At 46.7% G+C, this 23,286-nt stretch overlaps 1 protein-coding gene across 1 annotated transcript in view; it reads left to right on the plus strand.

Annotated features, from left to right (window-relative positions):
- Window positions 1-324: 324 nt before the first annotated feature.
- The window catches only part of LOC311355532 (ras-related protein Rab-26-like), a gene marked incomplete at both ends in the record, with an annotated part of 57,908 nt that continues 34,946 nt past the window's right edge, over window positions 325-23,286 (plus strand). Inside the window, 2 exons of the mRNA XM_084475290.1 lie at window positions 325-504; window positions 3,164-3,274. Of these exons, the coding sequence (XP_084331416.1) occupies window positions 325-504; window positions 3,164-3,274 (291 nt within the window). The remainder of the gene's footprint in view (window positions 505-3,163; window positions 3,275-23,286) is intronic.

Consider the following 23,286-nt stretch of genomic DNA (forward strand, 5'->3'; position numbering starts at 1 on the left):
CACACACACACACACACACACACACAGCCCCTTTAAGCGTAGCGCCTCAGTCGCGGGAACCGAGAGCGACCCAATCAGGTGCTCCTCAGGCTGCAGCTCCACCAGATGCTCGTCATTCTTCATTCATCCGTCAATCTGAGAACATCTAGAGATCCTCATGCGGTCATGAGATTAACGCACGGCAGGTGAAGTTAGTTTGTCGTCCAGGGAGTATTCGGGAGTTTCCGGGAGTAGCTACTCGGAACAGAAACGTTATCGTGTCCCGTTTCACTTTTCGTTATTGACTTGGTTCGCACGCGCGAAGAACCCCCGAGTCGCGAGATCATGTCGCGGAAAAAGGCGCTAAAGGGCGCGAAGGGGGGATCAAGGAGCCCCAAGGCGTCGCCCTGCAAAGACGGCGGCGGGAAAAGTGGCAAGTGTGCAGCGGCCGCGTCGGGCGGCGCGGTGCACCCAAGCGCGCCGTCCATCAGCAGCAGCGGGGGGTTCTACGACGTCGCCTTCAAGGTAAGAGAGGACAGACCGGTAATAAACCGGACCGCCAGCCCGCGGACTCTCTGGTAACAGTTTATAGGCAACGTAGATGACGCGGCTCCGGTGTTGAGAAGAGTTTGAAATGTGTTCCGTTTTTGTCACAGCGTTTCTTTGTCGCGTCACAGCTGTGTCAACACTTGAGAGACGCGTGCGTGCCATGCCCGCGTGCGTGCTACTACGAGCGCACGAGAGCATCCGGAGCACCGCTGTCTGTCTGATGGGAGATTGGGAATAATATATGGGAATGTAAAGGCGAACAGTTGATTTGTGCATCAATGGCCTGCACCATTAAGAACAGTGAGATGTGCCATAAAGACGCAACATACTAATAGACTGCCTCCCTTTTTTGTTACGTTGTAAACGTATGCAAAGCTTTGATTTAAACGATCATCTTTCACTCTCAAATTTCTGAACAGTTACCAATAATCAAACTCTATTGTACTTATTCCATCATGTATTGTACGAGACAGTTTCATACACACAACTCTGCTGGCTGTGGCTAAATATCCTGCATCTATTTGTGCCGGTAATATCTCTTCTATTTCTATTTCTTCTCCCTTTATCTCCCCCTCTCTCTTCCTCTCGCTCACACACCCACCCTCCTCTCTACCTCCTCTCCCTCCCTCCAACCTATCTTCTCTTATCTCTCCCTCCTCTCTCCACTCTCCTCTCTGCCTTCTCTCTGTCCTCTCTCTCCCCCTCTCTCCCTCCTCTCTCCCCCACCCTCCTCTCTACTTTCTCTCTCCCCCTCCTCTCTCCCTCCCTTCTCTCCCTCTGTTCTCCCCCTCTCTACCTTCTATCTCTCCCCCACCCTCCGCTCTACCGTCTCTCCCTCCTCTCTACCTTCTCTCCCTCTCTCTCCTCCACCCCCACCCTCCTCTCTCTCCCCCACCCTCCTCTCTCTCCCCCTAGTAAAAGGTGACTTTCTTCCTGCGTAAAAGTGGGAGGAGCAGAGTGTTTCTCCCTCTGCTCTCCTCGATTCCTCAGTAAACACAACCCTAAAGTCGTGAACCAGGTCCCCCTGGTGGGCCTGGGGGGCCAGTGACCTCTCTGTGTGGATCAGAGGAGAGACGTCAGAGCTCATCCTCTCTGCTCCTCTGACTCCGGGTCCGCCGTCACCTTTTGACCGCCTCTCTCCTACTCCCTGAAAGACCTCAGTGATCTGGTGGGCCACGTGAACCTTCCTCACCCCCTGGAGATATTCACCATCCTCCCTGGCTGACTAACGTCCTCTGGCCTCTTGGTCCATGCCTGGTCTTGATTATAAATAATTCCCTATATTCTCTGGTTGTATCTCGGTTTATTTTTAACATTCAGTCGTTAAAAACACCCACTAACCTTGATCCTTCCCAAATAACAATGGAGCTATTTCTGCGCTGCCTTCCGTCTTAAAAACATGAGAGAAAGTTGCTGCTGACGGCCCCCTGCTGTCCTGACTACATCTGAGATCCACTGGATCACCAAGAGTCTCACTGAAACAGTCTCCAACGACATAATGATGTCATGGGACGTGAGGGAATGTGTCGGTGCTGCTTGATCTCAGTGCAGCCTCTGAAATCAGACCCCAGCCTCTGAACTTAGACCCCAGCATCTGACTCTCAGACCCCAGCCTCTGAACTCAGACCCCCAGCCTCTGACTCTCAGACTCCCAGCCTCTGACTCTCAGACCCCAGCCTCTGACTCTCAGACCCCAGCCTCTGACTCTCAGACCCCAGCCTCTGACTCTCAGACCCCCAGCCTCTGACTCTCAGACCCCAGCCTCTGAACTCAGACCCCCAGCCTCTGACTCTCAGACCCCCAGCCTCTGACTCTCAGACCCCCAGCCTCTGACTCTCAGAGGCAGTAGTAGGGTCCAGGGTGGCCAGGTTTATTGAGATCCTTTCTTCAACTGATTAGTCGAAAATTTGAAATATGTTTGATCAGGCTTTGCACTTTGATCAACACTGCAATTCAAGTCAAGTCAAGTCAAGTCGTTTTATTTATATAGCCCATTTCATACACGGAACGGTAACACAATGTGCTTAACATGGTCATGAAAAAAAAAAATTCAATCTTTGTTGCATGATGTTTCTCAGAAACATTGCCAAACCCAGGTCTGTTGTATCACAACGGGAGCTAAATATGATCAACCACGCTTTAAACAGCTTTATTTATTCATATTTCCTTTATTTAAACTGGTCTTTGTCTTGTCTCTAAGTGTTTCGTTTTCTTAAGATTGTGTGATTTTAGTGTCTGTTTTTGCTATGTTTTGTTATTTGATTGTACTGTGTCTGATCTTTCTTTTTAGATTTGTACTTTTGTGACTTTGCTCTGTAAATGGTACTGCGCTAAATAAACTTACTGACTCATTTACTCTCTTCCTCCCACATCCTTCTTTCTCTCAACCCATGTCTGTCTCTTCCTTTGCACCTCATCTCTCGTTCCCCCACCCCTCTCTCTCTCTCCCCCCCTCTCCTCTCTCCTCTCTCTCTCACTCCCCATCTGTCTCTCCTTCTCTGTATCTCTCTCTCTCTCCCCCCTCTCTCCTTCTCCCCCCTCTCTCCCTCTCTCTCTCTCTGTCATCCTGTCTCTCTCCCCCCCCCTCTCCTCTCTGTCTCCCTCCCTCCCTGTCGCTCATCTCTTTATCTCCCAGGTGATGCTGGTGGGAGACTCCGGTGTGGGGAAGACTTGTCTGTTGGTGCGCTTCAAAGACGGAGCCTTCCTTGCCGGCAGCTTCATCTCCACCGTGGGGATCGACTTCCGGGTACGTACACACACGCATGCATGCACCCACGTAAGAACACACACACACACACACACACGCATGCACGCACGCACGCACACATACACGAGGAACATCGCAATTGCAATATTGAATCTGAAAAATGAAGGTTGTCTGTGTAAGGTAGCAACATGTATTCACTGACAAGCCAACACACACACAAGGTATTCTGGTCCTGCCAATGCACACAGTGTACACACCCCCACCTCTCCCCCAACCGCGAGCCCCCTTACCCCAGGCTGACGTTTTGAAGTATTAGGACTTATTACTACAGCGGTGAATTGCACCCATACAGCCATGGAGGAGGGCTCTTTAGTGTTGTTCTACTGCCCTCCACTAACCCTCATGGGCTGCTGTAGAACCACGCGTCTGGTTCTGGTGTCGCTGAGTTGCACCACACCCTTTTGGGTTTACATGGTGTGGAATGAGAGGGTGGGAGTTTGAAACCTGGGAACACGATCCTCTCCTCAGAAAGTTTGGATGGGTCGGAACTGCAGTTTGTTTACTGCCTATGTTTAATTGAACAGACGTTCGACATCCGGTCTTACGTTATAAGAGTGTGAACAGAGTCACACTCCTTTAGCGTGGATGTTCTTCAGCGCTGGAAACCGAGGGTGAAAAGCGTGACAACATTAAGTGAATTGGAACTTACTGTTGGCAGCAGTGATATTTAAAAATATCAAGTGACCCCAGAAAAGAACTGATTTTGCTCGTAAACTGAAAAGATGAAGCGACTAGTTTGACTCTAGCTTCTGTTCACCAGAAACATTGGTATTAATTCAGTCCTACAGCGTTAACTATCAACTGTTAACTTTTTATTATCCCAAGAGGAGAAATACAATATTTTGTTCTGTTTTCTGTTTTTCGTTCTGGTTGATTGATGTTGGCAACTTTTCAGTATTTATGACCCCTATTAATAATAACAATCTAGTTCAGTGAACGAAAACGAATGGTTGACTGGATATTGAGTTTTGGGCTGAAGAATATCGGATATTTTTACAATCTCCCATCGCTCCAGCAGGCCCACCTGAAACCTGCTCCTGCTAATGGTCATTTCACCAGCGCGGCTGAAGCGTGTCTTTTCTATGGAGGACATTGGCTCTAGGTTTACATGAGACCCTACATAACCTCCCTCCCCTCACAGTCCCCCGGGGAGTGAAAGAACTGAGATATATTCAATATGTTAAATATTCATGGGCTGGTTCGTTCGTGCGTTATATTAACCTGGTCACAGTGCAGGTTCTAGGAGGCATTTGGAAATCAAAGCAGGCAGCAGGCGTCAGATCTGTCTTGTTTCAGTCAGGGAGGGGTCGGGGAAGGTAGCAAGACGACAGCGGTAGAAAAATGGACGGTGTGTACTGGCATTTATTTATGAGTAGGACATTTATCCGAAATGTGCTTTATTTCTACAGGGGACTGTTGTTCTGGCTGCAAAACAAAACGTGTGTGTGTGTGTGTGTGTGTGTGTGTGTGTGTGTGTGTGTGTGTGTGTGTGTGTGTGTGTGTGTGTGTGTGGTCACAGAACATTAAGCTGTGTTGACTGAATAAATGAGTGTAATAAAACAGTCGTGGTGTTTTTCTGTATTTTGGACACTTGCACAACGTGTGTGTTTGTCACACATGGAAGGACACAGCATGGAAAAATGTACACCACTTTACAAACATGTCAGGTTTGATGATGTTTAAAACCCTACGACATCCACATCCCTCACTTTATACATTCTAAAGTGTTCTACAGTGTTTATTAATATTAGTTAATGCAGTTATGAGCATTATTGCATGTTATTCGCATAGGGCTAGGGTTAGCTCTTAACCTATGTAATAATATATAAATTATTACCTTATTTAACATGAACATCATTAGTAGACATCAACCCCACAGGAACAGAAACAAATTAATCTTTTTGCGGGTAAATATGCATTCGGTTGTGAGCATTTTAAGACTTGTGTGTGTGTATTATTGCACATAAACAGAATCTGTTTGTGAGCCTTTTTTAAATTCCCTTTATCCTTATGTATCCAACCAGGACAAATCACTTGGCCTATCTGTATTCTGATTGGCCGACCAACGCAAATAAATGGCAATCACATGGTTTTAATGACTCCGGCTCCTCCTCCCCCCCATCCCTCCTCCTGCCCCTCCCCATCCCACCCCCTCCTCCTGCTCCTCCCCATCCCTCCTCCTCCTCCTCCTGCTCGTCCTCCTCCTCCCCATCCCTCCACCCCCCCATCCCTCCTCCTGCTCCTCCCCATCCCTCCCCCTCCTCCTGCTCCTCCCCATCCCTCGTCGTCCTCCTCCTGCTCGTCCTCCTCCTCCCCATCCCTCCCCCTCCCCCTCCTCCTCTGTCTTCCCTCAGCGAGCAGCAGAATGGCCTTCATGTTTGTGGTGACGCACTCATTTGAATGGCACAACTCCTCCCAATGTGTTGGAGGCCTTGACACGCCATGCTGCGGAGGTTAGTCATAGTTTATGACCCATGGGAGAAGACGGATGCCATTGCTTAGAGTTTGACCGTGACACTTCTGCCCATACACCGTTTTACAGTGGTGGTAATAGCCACATGCTGGAAGGTTCCGGATTTGATCCAGAGACGCGGTCTAATGCCGTTCCCTCTCTCTTACCGTTTTCACCATCAAGGCAAAGGAACCCCATTATAACCTCCCGAGTCTGTAGCATTGCACACGATAATGGCTTAGTGTCTCGAGTTGCAAACTCCTCTCCTTTCTGGAAAAAGATGATGTTTTTATTTTTAAATAGGTCACTCAAATGGATCTCGCAGATCTGCACTAACATCGGGGAGGAGGTGCACTCCGAAGGCTGATGTATTTCTGAAAGCATGAAAACGTTTTTTAAACGAGATGAATTTTGTGAGGGGATAATTAAAAATATGTTTGACATCCAATTAAATCCTCTAATTATTACTGTGTTCACTGATGAGGAGGATGCCCCCCCCCACTCCTAACAGTGGCTCTGCAGTAGACATTCAGTGTGGTTAGAAAAGCATGCATGGGCAATTATCATTCATAAATAATAGTGGATATCATATTTTATTGATGCATGGACCTCTAAACCATATGTAACCCTTGACAGACAGTTCAGTGAGTTAGTTTAGTTGTTTTCAGAGCGATAGGTTTTAAGCAGGAGGTTCAACATTGCTCTCATTAGAGAGGAGACAGTGGAGCAGATATGAAGAAGAACATTGCTTACAAAAACCATTGTTGGGCCCCTAATAGGGTGGTTTACCCCGTAATGGCTGCTAGAAGGACCATCGCAGTGAATCCCCCTCGTTGGGGAAGGGTTTTCTTTCGTGTGTGTGTGTGTGTGTGTGTGTGTGTGTGTGTGTGTGTGTGTGTGTGTGTGTGTGTGTGTGTGTGTGTGTGTGTGTGTGTGTGTGTGTGTGTGTGCTCGTTTATAGTGTGTTTAAGTCTTCCTCGTACTTACAATCCTTCCAGTACTACGATTCATTATCCTCAGTATGAAAACATCACCTCCTCAATTACGTAATTCGATAAATTTATTCAATCGCTCTGCAAAAAAATTGTCTGATGAAAAAACAAAACAACCTCCCACCATCAAAGAAGTCTATCTCGCTCCAAAAACGGCTCAGGAGATACACGAGATCACAATGAGAAGGCAACATCCAGGAGACGTTCTGTTCTGGTTCAGCATCAGAGCATCAAGGAGCTGCCGTTCCCGCTCTCTGCAGCACGACCCAGATTAGGTCAGGTTAACGAGTGCCGCCAAGAACAAACGCTGGCGTCTCTAACGACCCGCTTGGGGGGGGAGACGCAGTGAGGGCCTTGATGCTGCCTCATCACAGGGTCACATATGCTCTGTACCTCGTTTAGAAAGTCAATCATGCTCCTCTCGTGTGTGTGTGTGTGCGTGTGTTCCTTTGTAACTAATAAACAAGCCATTAACCAATTAACAAAGCATTATTAATGCAGTAGGCGTGACGTGCATAAGGTGACAAACGACATCTTGACAAACGACATCTTGGTCTCATGATGGAGACCATGTGGAGTCATTTTCTATGTTTCCATTTCTATTTTTGAAGTTTTCTGTTCACTCGTAAGATGATTCACTAGCTGTTGAACCGCTCTCTCCATTCCCTCTTTTGAAGCTGAGCAGAATGTGTGCATCAGCGCAAAGAAGAGAGGCCTGCCTACACTACAGTATTCTGACACTGCTCAACTACAGTTTACAAGTATTTTAGCCGTCGCTTTTATCTTGTGATGCACTCAATTCATGGACACACACACACACACACACACACACACACACACACACACACACACACACACACACACACACACACACACACAGCTTATCCCCCTGCACACCGTAATATATTTATTCCTACTTGGTCACGTGACACCATTCAATAGCCCTACAGGCCCGGGAGACTGTTGTTATGGGCTGGTAACCGTGACAACAGGTGGAGGACGGGGAGTGCGTGTGTTGGCCATGCGACCGCTTTCATTCTTGCGTGGAAGAAAGGATGGCTTTCTCGACGATTCTCTGACCAGCGCCGCTATAGGGAATGGCATACTGATAGACTGTTTTGATTAGACAACCTTTAATGGAGCTCGCTTAAAAAAGGTTTCCTACTTACAGAACCAACGTGCAGCCAGTCCGAGGACGAGTATGTCTGCATTTCACTTCCACACCCATCATCTGCTTTACCTGTGCTTAATGTTGATCACTGTTTATGTTTTTTCAGAGTCAAATACAACGACGAGTCAATTGTCTATTTTGTTGCTCAACCAGTCTATTTCGTGCAAACACTCCTCTCCCCGGATAATCTGAAAAGCAGACCCTCCTGTTGTATAAAGGAGTCAGGAGCCAGACATGGTCAGCTCTTCATGCACTGGACTACAATGACAACGATGACCAGCGTCGGAAAACGTTTTTTATTGCCAAGTAAGCCTCCCCTTGCAAAGAAATTGTCATCTCTGAGACGCACCTGGATATATAAAGGTTAAAAACCTGTGATTTGCTATTTAGCGTGCGTATTGTGGACTCTGTATCCAAAGTGTTAATCTCCCAGGGGGGCTCTCCCTTTGCAGCGGCTGATTTTCTCCTCCAAGCTACTGTTGGGATGTAGGCCAGAGGTAAAGCGTGCTGCCTGCCGTGTGCACGCCGTGAGTGGAATCTCTAATCAGTCAGGTGTTACCGGGGATATCAGAGGAAAAGCAGGGCTCCGGCGAGCAGGCGAGAGACGGGAGGGTTGGAGGGTGGGAGGGAGAAATAAAGACAGAGGAAACAAAGGGTGTGAGAGAGAGAGAGAGTATTGGTGTTCAAACTACCTGGGGTTTGCCTCGTTAAAATGCAACAGATGTCACACGAGCCGTGAGTTGTTTGCTGTAATTGGGTGGCGTTCTGCGGTGGAATAATAATGTAGGAACATGCGGTGCGTCGCTCTAATTGAGTGTAGTTTGCTCATGATCACAGACAATCACAAACCTCCAGCTAGGCTCTCCTCCTCCGTGAAGATCCCCTGGATCACTGGTGGTGACGTCTGAACCTCTCTCTGCTAGGAGGACCGGTTTCGCCTGATTACACTCCCAGGTGAAGGCGCCACAGGCTTCTCACAGCGGGCTAGGATCCTCTGGCTTTGTTGTTTTGTTGTGTCGCTGTGGGTAGGATCGTGGTTCAGGAGGCCATTGGATCTGGGTCTCGTTACCTCACTATTTTTAACAAGGGTAAAAAAGACTCTTGGTGTGCACCGATATATCGGCCACTTATGTACTTCTGGAAATGTTTTTTATACTATTTTATACTTTTATACTACTATATAATTAAAAAACGACACATTATATATTTGTCCCATGTGTCTTTTTAGAGTTAGGTTAGGTTTAGTTAGACATGCTCACTGAAAGCCTCCTCTCTCTTTCAGAGCATCATCTCTCTCTATCTCCCTCCGTCCCTCTATCCTCCATTATTTTACTTTCTGTACCAAAGCCCTAATAGATCTCCAGATCTTCCTGGGTCTTTGATTCTTTGGTCTGCGGCGGCTGCTCTGTTGTCCGCGTACCAACGAGCGACGGCACCAATGTTTTATCAACTAATTAGGGACATGCTGGCATCATGAAACAAGCATGGGCGACACAATAATTAGTAGTATTATTAGTATATTTCTGACCTTGCTTGTGTTTGTGACAGTGGTCTTTACCCAGGCCCACCGTCTTCAAAGGGTTGTTTTATTCTCCTTTGTTTGTTTGCTCCTCTGCCTGGTCTGGTGTTGGTCTTCAGTTCTGTGATGCATCCTTCCTCAACCCGTCAGCATTACAATGAGGCTGTACATATGTATGTTGGTACAATCAGAGAGTGAGAGACAACGAGAGATAGAGAGAGAAATGGAAGGAGAGGGAGAGACAGACAGACCGACAGACACAGACCGACAGACAGACAGAGAGAGAGAGAGCGCGAGAGAGACGGAGAGGGAGAGATAAATGAAAGGAGAGGGAGGGATGGAGAGCGAAACATAGGGAGAGACAGAGAGACAGCTAAATGGAAGGACAGGGAAAAACAGAGAGGGAGAGACAGAGAGAAACAGAGAGACAGATAAATGGAAGGACAGGGAGAAACAGAGAGAGAGGGAGAGATAAATAGAGTGAGGGACTGAGATAGATGGGTTGAGAGAGCGAGAGCGACAGCAGGAGGAAGGGGTTAGGAGGCCACAGAGTCAGAATGACACACACACACACACACACACACACACACACACACACACACACACACACACACACACACTTAGAGACACGAGAATCTATATCTTCAGAAAAACACCATGCCGCCTCTCTGCTGTGACTTTAGAGTTCATCAGAAAGGGGGAGAGGGGGGAGAGAGGGGAGGACGGGGGTCACAGAAGGCAGACCGAGAGAGAGAGAGAAAGAAACCAATACTTAATGAGGTGAACGGAATGGAAGTTGGAGTGCAATTTAAAGAGGCACAAGTTGGGTGTGTGCTCATTTTAAAAGGAGTATGTTTGTGTATGTATTTGTGTATATGTGTGTATAGTGTATGTATACTCCCCCTGTCTAGCCCCCTGTCTATGTTGCAAATCAAGCACTGTTTTATAATCCTCTTCACCCACAGGGTGATACAAATTAAAACAGTTAATACTCAGTTAAGCTGTTCTCACGTTGCCAGGTTGGCCTGTAGGCCTCATATGGTGCACCACGTCAGCCAGTGGCTCTCACGTTGCCAGGTTGGCCTGTAGGCTTCATATGGTGCAGTGTCAGACAGTGGCTCTCTCACGTTGCCAGGTTGGCCTGTAGGCTTCATATGGTGCAGTGTCAGACAGTGGCTCTCTCATGTTGCCAGGTTGGCCTGTAGGCTTTGTATGGTGCACAGTGTCAGACAGTGGCTCTCTCACGTTGCCAGGTTGGCTTCTGGATAGTGACTTCTGGATCGTGCCTTGTGGTTTGGTTCTGTTTGGTTTATGTTGTGTTTGCACCGTACAACCTCCACTCAGCCGCTTGTTTCTCATCTATATGCTACACTCACTGCTGATTATACGTATTTTGTGTTTTCGTCTACTTTATCCTTTCATCATGTGGGCACTTCTTGTCATCCCTGAGCCAGGTGGTAATTGCACCATCAACCTTCCTGTTCCCCATGTGGCTCCCTCTCTGCTTTGATCAGGGAACGCTCTACATTCCCCTGATCAAAGATGATTGTAATGATTCTGAGGTCTAGAACCTGACTCTGGAAACCTTCTGCCTCCGGAGGGCCTGTGAGAACATATAGCGTAGTTCTGAAGAGCCAATAAGTACCGCTCTCAGAGTTCTTCAGCTCCCCAGATTAATTTGTTTATGACATGACAAAGTATGGTGCGCAATGTGTCTCCCTCAATTAGCGTTCTCTGACAAGCCCACAAGCAATATTTTATTTGGATCTATAGCAGAGAAGCTGAGGATTTGAAGTCGTAAGCACCAAGAGAGTTGGCAATTTGTACTTGATTGATCGACTTGATCTTTCCTGCAGCACCAGTGAATCGTTCCTGCTTCTGCTACACTTGTTTGAAGTCCACTTTTACCTGTACCGCTAGGAATCAACCCCAAAATGTCAGCAACCTCAGAATGTCAGCAAATTCCCCACTCCCTGGCTGCATTGCGGGATTCTGTCTATAACTTTGCTCGCACTCCCTGCTAATTCTCCAGGCATTTTCGTTACGGCTACAACCTTCAAATTGGTCGTCTCCTTAGCAGTCGGCGATCCCTGCAGTGACGCGGAGCAGCTGTTCCCTTCCCGATCATCTTCATCATTGTTCCTGATCACATTTCTCATGCAACTGCTGGTGCTTGAAGCTCAGGAGGCAGAGGGAGAGTGTTTCAGCATCCAGCCAGCGGTTCATGGTCGCCTCTCCCAGGCATCATCAATCAACCGCGACCACAACAACCACCGATCAGCCGTGGACAAACCAAGTCAACAAACGGCCCGTTTATTGAATCTCTTTTTTCACCCATATCAAGCTCTTGATGAATGGAACGTCTCCAGAGACCTCGCCGCCCCCCACTCAGCCCCCTGTCCGCCTGCCAGCCCACACGCCCCTACACACCTCCATTCTGAGGACCTCACACAGCCTCTCTCTGCCCACCCACCCTGCTCAAACCCCCCCTTGTGAAGGAACATGGAACCGGGGGGGTTAGGACAACATTATCGACACTGTTGTCGCCGCTGATTAATGAGTGTTGTGTAACTCTCTCTCCGCTGAACGCTGCAGTCGCTGGCGCCACTATCGGCTGTCACGAGAGCCGCCCCCACTCAGAGTAATAACAGCTCTTGGATATTCAGCCATGAATTTATAATTCATTTTACGGTCTGCATTTTTATAAAATGTGTCAGTACACAAAAGCGTATAAATTGGAGGAGAAATATAAAATTGACTTGAGGCACATCATTTTGTACCTTCAATTAAAATATGTCAACATGTCTGGTGTTTGTTTTTACACCGGCTGCTTGTCAACAATGACAGAAGTTTAGATTAGTTTTATGTTTCGATGGTTTTTAGGATTTTAGGCTTAGTTTTATTCATATTTGTAGTATGGTGTGTGCAACACATACTTTATGCCACATACTTTTTTGGCTTTATGCCGCATTCAATATTTTATCAGTATGTCAGAGCTAAACTAATGTTGTGGTGCTGACTAAAAGACAAGGAAGAAATATATTTTTGGATATGTTTTTTGTTTTATCAGTTAGCGAGTCCCTGGCAGCGTAATGTTGTTGAAACGCGGTCAGGAAACGTCATCGTCCTTCTGGTATTGAGCAGAGGAAATGTTTACTGTTTAGTCGTTTAGCTTTCACTGTCCCCTTTTATCCAAAGCGACTCAGTGATTCCAGATGTCATTAAATGATTTGTCCAGTTTGCTATTTAAATCAGTCATGTGTTATACAACTCCACCCCCCCCCCCCCCCCCCGCCACCCCCTATTGCGGTGCAGGAGCAATCCGGATTTGGGCGGTTGGCGGTCGAGTGTGTGTAGCCGCTTCCATAGCTTTAGCGCTGTTTTGTCCAAACACACATAAGCACATAAGCACATGCAAGCTGTAAACTGCCTGATTTGTGTGAACAAAACAAAGATACCAAGTCCTTTAGGGAGAAGGTGGGTTGGTACGTCCTGCTCAAGGAGGCCTCTGTAGGGCGCAGACATCAGGCTTTGATGAAGTGGCTTTCGTCCATAGTCACTAATGCCAATAAAGAGGAAGGGTTTCCTACATCACAAGACTCTGAATAGGACCTGATAAACTGAGCCTCAGAATATCCTCTGAACAATCTATAGGATACTGCTATTTGCTGTGTGTGTGTGTGTGTGTGTGTGTGTGTGTGTGTGTGTGTGTGTGTGTGTGTGTGTGTGTGTGTGTGTGTGTGTGTGTGTGTGTGTGTGTGTGTGATACGATACCACTATATTAATCCCCTGTAGGAGAAATTTGTAGAAAACCACAGGATAATAATAAATAATATAACTGCAAGCAGTGATGTGGGGGTCAAGCAGAATGGGACTCCATAAACTAATTTGCAGAATAGACCAGAGTAGCCACATCAACAAGATAGATCTACGTCAGACACACGGCCTTCAGCACTTTCGACAAGTTGCACGTCAAAAAATAAAAGATCGACTGAGCTGATCACACTCGCCCCCCTAGAGGTCAAAGGTCACCAAATTCATTGGCATCACCAGGATAGGGTCATAAGTCTATGAGCCAAGTTTGGTTTGGATACATGAAAGCCTTGCAGAGATATGAGCTCACTTCCTGTTTGACGTCCCCCTGAGGTCAAAGGTCACCAAATTGTTTAGGTGTCCCCGGGATGATGTCATGAATCTATGGCCGTGTCCCAATTCAGGGGTTGCATCCTTCGAAGGACGCATTTGAAGACCGCATACGTCACAGCGGCGCGTCAAGTGCTGTCCCATTTCGAAGGGTCCTTCGAATGCGGCCGAGATATGCAGCCTTCGTTTCCCGGATTTGAAGGACGCATCGGATGGATCCTTCACGGCCCAACGTATCCCAACATTCATTGCGCGTTGGATTTTTTTCAGAAATGGCGCGGAGAGAGCGGAAGCAGCAGCTGCAGCGAATACATATTTAATGACAAAACTATGTAAAAACATTTTTTTAATATAAAAGTAAGGTTGGGACCATTTTAAATATGTAACTTTATTGTCAAAGTTCAATGACATTAACGCTAGACATATAACGTTAAACTAATTAACGTTAAGCCGACGTCCTCTCTTCCTCTTCACCCGCCGGCTCCGGCGGTGAATCTTCTCCCACTCCTCCAATAAAAGATAAAACATAACCAATAAAATGATAATTTCTGGCTCCATATTTCTCCTCCGCTGTCCGGTTTGAACCGCAGCTGTCAGGGTTGCCAGGAGACAGGAGCGACGCGTGGTCACGCAAGGTAAAGGACGTTAACGGCTGGTTACGCAATCCGGAAATGCTCCGTAGGCTAGACCGTCCCATTCCACAACGCTCGTTCGGCCTTCGATGCAGCCTTCGCGGTCTACGAAGGCTGCATCCTTCGAAGGATGCAACCCCTGAATTGGGACACGGCCTATGTACCAAGTTTGGCTATGATATGTTAAAGGGTGGCTGAGAAACAGGCTTACTTCCTGTTTGGTGGCTTCGCCGTCTTGTTGATTAGCTATCACGGCCAAACGGTTTTGAATTTGAAAAATCTGTTTGACACATGTGTTCAGCTTGGTCTGAAGACCATATCTGGCAAGTTTCATGAAGATTTGACAGAATTTGTGGCCTGTGGATATGTAGTATTGATTTTGACAACTTTCAACATGGCGGCCAAATTCTGATGTTTCCATGAGAAAAAATTTATGCGCTATATGGGGAGGTCTGACAGTATCACCAGACATTGAATATAAGCTTGAAATATACTCACGTGAAGAGAGAGGAGTTAAAACACATATTCATTAATAACAGCGCCCCCTAGAGGTCAAAGGTCATCAAATGCATTGCGTGTCCCCATCATGATGTCATGGGTCTAGCTACCAAGTTTGGTTATGATATGTCAAAGGGCTGCTGAGAAATTGGCTTACTTCCTGTTTGGCGGCTTTGCGGCCAAATTTGATTTGCTGTAGCGTAGGGCTGGGCGATAAAACGATAACGATATGTATTGCGTAACGTAATCAATATCAATAGAAAATGCATTCGATAGAAGGTTTTGATAACTTTTTTCCTTGTTGGAAGTTAACGGAGCAAAGAGTCTAGCTCCGCTTTGAACCAGAGGTTGCGAAGCAAGGTTGGTTGCATGAACAAAGGCACGCGTCCTCTGATACCTGTGGAGAGCAACGTATGGAGCGATAACAGAAACAGTGCGATTGAGAAACGAAAGATGAGTACCGCAACGAGTGAGGAAATTGTAAATAATATATATGAAGATAGTTCTTCTCAGATCTCAGGCGCCGCGGCCAGCATTGGTTCATGACAGTACTGGACATATCTCCATGTCACATTTCCCCCTTTGATGGCATTATCATTATTCTGTTTAATGTAGGCATTTTCGTTATAACATGGATAGCAAGCATAACAACAAAATCGCTAATAGGCGCTAATCGCTAGTTAGCGAACATGCTAACTAGCGATCTTTACAACATGGATGATGGTTCATGACAGTACTGCACATATTTCCATGTCCCAACAACAATGACATCCATATGTTCCATGTTCTAGGGACTCCAGGTTGAAGAATCCACCTACCAAGTAATGCAATAGTGATCTCATGATCTCATCTCTTATGTTTACATTTTTGGTGGTGCTAGAGCTCATGGGCTAGCAACCTCAAATTTCCTGTGAGGACTTATGGGACTGTCCTGAATCAGTGTGCCAAATTTCACAACTTTTTACCATGGCGTTCTATGGGCTGCCATAGACTCCCATGGCAGCATAATAATAATAGGAAAACTTAGGAAAACAATAGGTTGTCTAGCAGCTTTGCTGCTTGACCCCCAAATATACAATTCAATAAGAATACAAAGTACTAATACAAACAAATGTAGACGCTAAGGGAAAATGCTAACTGAAAAAAATGCTAAATGAAATGACAAACAGAACAAATAACAACAAATAACAACAAATAGGGCAAACAAAATAGACGGTATAAATAGTACAAATTCTAAATTATAAAATTTATAATAATAATGCACACACACACACACACACACACACACACACACACACACACACACACACACACACACACACACACACCTATCTGCACGTACATACATATATGCACGTGTGTGTAATATATATATATATATATATACATATATATTGTGGCAACCCGGCCTTGCCAATTAGCCAGATGCAGAGCACCTGAGGAACAGGTGGAGAAGCAGGGCTTAAATAGCCTGCTTCTCCACTCATTCAGGGCTCTCCCAGCCATGGGGCACTCGTGTGGAGAGACCGGTCCTTCCGGGTGACGGGACCGTCAATTCCTCCCAGATTTTATTATTTATTATTTATTTTTATTTTTGTAGACTTTTGAAATAAAAAATCACTCCCCAAGGCGGGTTGCCACAATATATATAGATATATTTATACACACACACACACACACACACACACACACACACACACACACACACACACACACACACACATCACAAGCTGTTGTACAGCCTAATGGCCTCCGGCACAAAGGAGAACTTGAAACACTGTCTTGCACCTGGGTGAAATGAATCTGTGGCTAAAGATGCTCCCCATCTGCCACAGCTCCGCATAGAGGGGATGAGAGGGCTTACCCAAGATGGACTTGAATTTGTCCCTCATCTTCCTCTCCACTACCTCCAGACTGTCCAGTTCAAGTCCCACAACAGAGCTAGACTTCCTCACCAGCTTGTTGAGTCTGTTGGACTCCCCAGCCTTGATGCCTCCTCCCAGGCACACCCCAGCAAAGAACAGTGTGCTGGCTACCAAAGACTGATAGAACATCTTTAGTAGCCTGCCACACACGTCGAATGACCTGAGCCTCCTGAGGAAGAAGAGTCTGATCTGACTCTTCCTATAGAGGGCCTCTGTGTTGTCTGTCCAGTCCAGCTTATTGTTTATGCATACTCTGAGGAACTTGTATGCGTCCACCATCTCTATTTCAACCCCCCTGGATGGAAATGGGGGTTGGGGGCTTCCTGCTCCGTCGGAAGTCCACCACCAGCTCCTTGGTCTTGCCGATGTTGAGCTGAAGGTGGTTCTCCTCGGACCATCGGATGAAGCCCTCCACCACACCTCTGTACTCGTCCTCCCTGTCCTCACTGATGCAGCCCGCGATGGAGGAGTCATCTGAGAACTTCTGAAGGTGGCACGTCCCCGAGTTGAAGGTGAAGTCGGAGGTGTAGATGGTGAAGAGAAAAGGTGAAAGTACTGTTCCTTGGGGTGCATCGGTGTTGCTCATCACCACATCTGACAGGCAAAGTGTGTGTGTGTGTGTGTGTGTGTGTGTGTGTGACATACACTCCAAATTAAATCTTTATCTGCCATACGCCATACTTCAACGCCATACTTCCCCTGTCAGCGGCCATAGAGAGCGATATGGTTGGTTAAATAGACGGGCCCTCAATGGACAGTTATACTGTACATCCACGCCTAGTCAGCTGAATGGAAGTGCACAGCAGAAGCAGCCATTTGTTAAGTATTCTCCTGAGACGTCTGCTATCCACACAGCCGCTCCACCCCCCCCCCCCTCCCCCGCGGGCTGCTGGAGGGCTCAGTGTGTAATATCTCTACTACCCTGTCCTGCTGAAGGCAGGAGGTATGGGGGACTTCTGCTTCGACGTTCGCCCTACATTTCAACTAGTGTTTGACTTAAGAGAATTCATTATGGAAAAGACAGGATTGTGATTTAAGTGGGCATGCAAGGCCTCGCTACGCTCCTTCGCACTCCCGGATTTACCGCCCGGATCCCTCCCCCCTGCATAGCATGGCTAATGGAGGAACGAGGGCGAGAGAGGGCGAGGCAGGGCTGGAAGTGAGAGAGATCATCTGAGCAACAGCATCACTAGCCATTGGTTTGACTGCCTCTCTCAATCAGAGCAAGACAGGCAAACAGAAAGATGGAGAAACAGACGGAGAGAAAGACGCAAGAGAGAAATACAGCGAGACAGTCCCACAGTCGTAAAGAGACAGACAGACAGGGAGAGAGGCAGAGAGGCAGTCTGGGAAATGCAAAGACAGTCCAACAGACAGAAAGAGAGAGAGAGAGAGAGAGACGGCTTGAATGGAATGAAGAGAGAGAGAACAAAGTGCAAAGATATGCATGAGATGCACACCTTCCTTACGACAGAGGGTTCAAGTTAGCTTCATGAGGTTGAATACTGCATGAGGTTGAATGCATCAGAAGTCGAGTTGAACCCGCTAAAGCACAGGAGAGCAAGAAAGAGAGATGGAGATAGATGGAGGAGAGCGGGGGTTATACTTAGAACAGAAGCAGGAGCAGGAAGGCCTTTGAAGTTAGATCGTCACGTCAAGTAGGGAGAAGGGATGGAGCTGAGAGAGAGAGAGAGAGAGAGAGAGAGGGGAGAAGAAAAAAAGGAGGAAGGGTCTACCCCCATGCGGTTTGGGAGGGCCGAAGACAGAGGCGCTGCAAAGATCTCAAACTATCATGGACAGCCGGGGCCATTCGGACATCAGAGACTAAGTGAGTCAAGTGTGCGGAGCCACAGGAAGTGGAGCTCAGAAAGAGAAACAATCAGAAGACGGAAGGAAGGAAAGACAACAGAGGGCATGGGGGTCGAGGAAGATGGTACACTGGGTTGAGAGGGAGAGAGAGAGGGAGGGAGGGAGAGAAAGAGAGAGGGAGAGCCTCAAGAGGGATTTGTACAGACAGAAACAAAGGCAGGATTAGCTCGTCTTATTACCAGATGCATGGGCTGTGGACGCTCTGTATCTGAGTTGCTGAGAGAGAGAGAGAGAGAGAGAGAGAGAGAGAGAGAGAGAGAGAGAGAGAGAGAGAGAGAGAGAGAGAGAGAGAGAGAAGAACGAATCAAAGCATATGATAAGCAGATTTCAACAACGCAGCCCGTGTACAAAGATGAAAAGTTTGTAAACTTCATGGTGAGTCTGAGAGCAGTGAGCCCAGACGGACCTTCGCCGGGCCCTGTGGAGGCTCCAGGTGGGTTAGAGGTAGCACCACGGCCCTGTGGAGGCTCCAGGTGGGTTAGAGGTAGCACCACGGCCCTGTGGAGGCTCCAGGTGGGTTAGAGGTAGCACCACGGCCCTGTGGAGGCTCCAGGTGGGTTAGAGGTAGGACTACGGCCACGTTGAGTCCCAGCACGGGCCTGTTGTTCTGTGTGATGTTTGCCCACAGTAGTTGGTTGGCATGTTAAAGCATCACTGATTGTATAATGAGGGATCTCAGTGTGGATGTGACATCAACCAAATCGTTTCGTCGGGAAAGGCAATTAAAATATCAAAGATGGATGCAAAAGAAAATCCTAACAAACAACATGCTGAGTGTAACACCCAGCAGTGGTGTGAAACAGAAGTCTGACCTTAAAGGCCCAGAGTGAATAACACAACACAATTGTTTCCTTTTGCTGTTGACTTTGCTTCCTTATCAGTAAACTTCTTCCAGACTGTTACGCCAACATGGCTGTGTGTGTGTGTGTGTGTGTGTGTGTGTGTGTGTGTGTGTGTGTGTGTGTGTGTGTGTGTGTGTGTGTGTGTGTGTGTGTGTGTGTGTGTGTGTGTGGCGGGGTGGGGGGGTCTTGGCAGGTCAGGCAAGGTGATCAAACAGGATTGGTACACACCAGCCCGGATAACTTGTAAACAACAGCGTCCACGTATTTGACGGGTAAAACAGCTCAGCCTTCACTGCACACGTGGTCAATGTGCCACTTCTCCAGCAGATATCCATCATTGCAGTCCCTACTTTCTTAACATATTGCCTGGTTCTTTTGTAATCGGAACCAGAACAAACTGTCCTTCTCTGATCTCGTTCTCCCACAGAAGCTGTAATCCTTGTTTGTAATACGTTGGTAAGATTCATCAAAGCCTCTCTGGAGAACAGAATGAGATATACCTCGATTGAAAGGTCCTCCTTCAATTTAACAGAATGTTCTGGGCGTTCCGTCCTGAGTTGAGGTGGAACCAACTGAATGACCAGTACACGTCTGTCTGTCTGTCTCTCTCTCGCTCTCGCTCCAGTACATGTTCTAGGAAATAACTTAATACCATAATTTATTCTCATACCTGGAGACTAAGGCCCTGTCCCATTTCTCCCCCCTTAAAACTTCCACTTGGTTTGGAGTGCCCTCAACAGTAAATCTTCCACTTTGTTTTAAGCCTGCATCGGACCTCACTACGTTTTGAGGTTTGGTGGAATGGTGGAAAGGTGGAGTGGTGGAAAGAGGGTTGATTATAAGGGCAAAATAGCACTCCCCCTTGCTCCCTACAGTAATGGGACACCCTACCCCTACACGAGAATGCGCAAAATATAGGGTTAGGGCAAAAATCTAGGGTTAGGGGAGGTATTGGGACGGGGCCTAAAAGTTGAAACCGCATCTCTGCATCTACTCCAGGAAAGTGAACGAAGCTGAGACTACATCTAAATAAAGAGCTCCATGAAAATAAATATAAATGCAGAAATACAAAATGCTAATGTCTATTGCATTTGACAGGGGGGTGGGGGACAGGGGGGTGGGGGACTTTGACAGGAAAGCGCTGAACAAGCAGAAGGATAATGAGCTTATGATGAGGTAATGAGGAGAAATAATGAGACCCATAGAGTCCTGGTGGAGGAGGAGGAGGAGGAGGAGGACGGCTATGTTTTAATGCTGAGGATGGGTGTCAATATGGCTCATTAGGCTGACCTATGACTGGGTTTTAATGCATGATACCTGAGAGAGAGAGGGAGAGAGAGAGAGATGGATTGAAAAAGAGAGACAGATTGAGAGAGTGGTGGAAAGAGGGATTGAGCAATTGAGGGACAGTGAGAGAGATAGAGGGGTAAGGAAGTATTTTAGCAAGTGAGAGACGGACGTAGAGTGAGTGGGATAGAGGGATGAAAAGAGTGAGTGAGTCGGAGAGAGTGCCTGAGCATGCAAGAGTGAGACAGGATGAGAGAAAGAAAGTTGAATGTTTTCCTTCCAGTGAAACAGTTTGTCAGCAGAGGTGAAGTGAAGGATAAGTAATGCTAAGGTTTTATTTCTTCTCAGGTTTGCACATATCCACCCAGAATTCACTCCCAGTAATGGCTGACGTTCACATTTCTTCCTGAAATATCTTCAGTTTGTTGTCCGTGTTTTAGCATGCTGCATCTCTTCTGCCAACCGACACAACAAAAGGCTGTTGAGTTCGTTATCTGAGGTAATTATCTCAGTCCAGGACGGCAGCAATTAGTCAGCCTTATTTAAATATGAATGGCTAATACCTCTGTGAAAAGCGTGTGTGTGTAGGTGTGCGTGTGCATATTGAGCGAAATTTCATGGGAAGAGAATTAAGCTGTCAGTTAATGTACACAAAATATGTAACATCTATCACCGGCCGTAAGTTGTTTGTTCACTCGGATGCAAATGGGGACGATTCTCTACTTCCCACTCCGACTCTAAGTCCCTGCTGAGCTTCCAGAGTTTACAGAACTTCTCACAACCAGTGGATTTTCGTGTAAATCCTTCCCTACGTGCTTGGGTTAGACAGGAGAGGATCAGATGTACTCTGCCAACACCAGATACAAGATGTGAAAAGAGGGGTTCACAAGACAAGTACAGCGAAGGAATAAGGATTTAAGGATTTAAACAAAATGTAAATACACCAACGGTCAACATGATGTTGAGTTACTTTGTAAAAACCTGCACCAGGATTTAATAGTCTTTGTATCTCAAGCAGTGATGTTTACAATGTGTCTCTCTTGTCAAACAAGTCGTTAACTGGTCCACCTGTTGCAGAATGCATGCGGTCTCCTGTGTTTGTTGCTTTAAATCAGAGCAGATAATTACTTTATTGGTTAGTATTTACTAGTGTTCTGTGAGGCAGTGCCCTGGGAACACATGTTATTATATTATCCCTACTATAACTCCAGGGGGTAATGTTCTGACTGCATGTATCACTATTGTCATGTGGTAGTATAACACATGTTAATATCCCCACTATAGCTCCAGGGGCTAATGTTCTGACTGCATGTTTCACTAGTGAAACATGTTAAAGCGGTAGTTCAGGATTTTGGACATCGGGTCTCATTTCCAAGTGAGGCAGTGTGTTATTTATCATTGGAGACCGTTTTCTACACTTTTCATTCAGTCCTTCTAGTTGCAGAAATCGCTGTTTTTATTGGCAGGCTAGCAGTTCCCCTCGACTTGCGCTAGCCTAGCACCAGCGATTTCTGCAACTAAAGCGACCACACAGGTAAGTTGTGTTTGCCAATCCCAAGATTCAGGACACCTGGGTTTATTAAATACATCCGCTTCAACAAACAACAATAGTGACTTCCGGTGTCCTTCAAAATAAGAGCGCTACTCAATTAGAGAGCATAGACCAACATACCCCTTTAATATCCCCCACTATAACTCCAGGGAGTAATGTTCTGACTGTATGTATCACTATTGTCATGTGTTGGTATAACACATGTTAATATCCCCACTATAGCTCCGGCGGTAATGTTCTGACTGTATGGATCACCAGCAGCACGTTGAGCTGCAGAGTTTAATGTTCCAGCTGAGCTGCTCTTGGCCCAGCACGGTGTGCTCACTGCCTGTCAGGGGAGGTGTGGACTGGTGAAGTGAAGACAGGTGGAGTGATGGACAGGTGGACAGGTGGCTCTGCTGCCCCATAGCAACAAAGCCAAGGAATTTCCAGGCACAGGTCGGTCGCCGTAGTAACGGCTTAAGGGATAAGATAAGATATAGTAAGATGACTTATATTCACACAGTATGACAGTACAGCTTTTCTGTATTGTGGTGCTCAATGCATTGCATCTTTTATGAATAGAAACATTTGTATGAATTGGAATAGAAACAACACAGTACTGTAAATCTGCCTTGGATAGCTTTTGGGGGATGCATCTTTATATTTTACATCCTTAATTTTTAGGTTTCATTATTGTATATCTCAATATTATATAAAACTCAGTTTGAGTTACACAATTAACACATCCACGTTATATATATTTTATTGTATTACAGGCTTGCACCTATTTCACTAAACAAATCCACTGTTGAGTAATTAAAGTAGTATAAGTATGTACCTTCTCAATGTAATCTCGCCCCCTCTAAAGGAGAAACGTACTGCAGCCGATCATTGTGACTGGTCGCACGCCTTCAGCATCTTCTCAGAGTGAGGATAAATTACCTTCTGATGGGGTCCTGAATCTCCTCACATTCAGGCTTTAGACTGCTCCTTGAGGAGCTCAGTGGCATGAGGTGGAGGTGGAGGAGGAGGAGGAGTGCGTGTCGAAGGCCGTTCAGGTCATCAACATGTCAGTGCCAGAGAAAGAGAGTTTCCGGGAAGTTCTTCCGAACTGAAGGTGGGATTCT

The sequence above is a fragment of the Micromesistius poutassou genome (assembly GCF_964030765.1).
Source record: "Micromesistius poutassou genome assembly, chromosome: 11".
Classification (NCBI taxonomy): domain Eukaryota; kingdom Metazoa; phylum Chordata; class Actinopteri; order Gadiformes; family Gadidae; genus Micromesistius; species Micromesistius poutassou.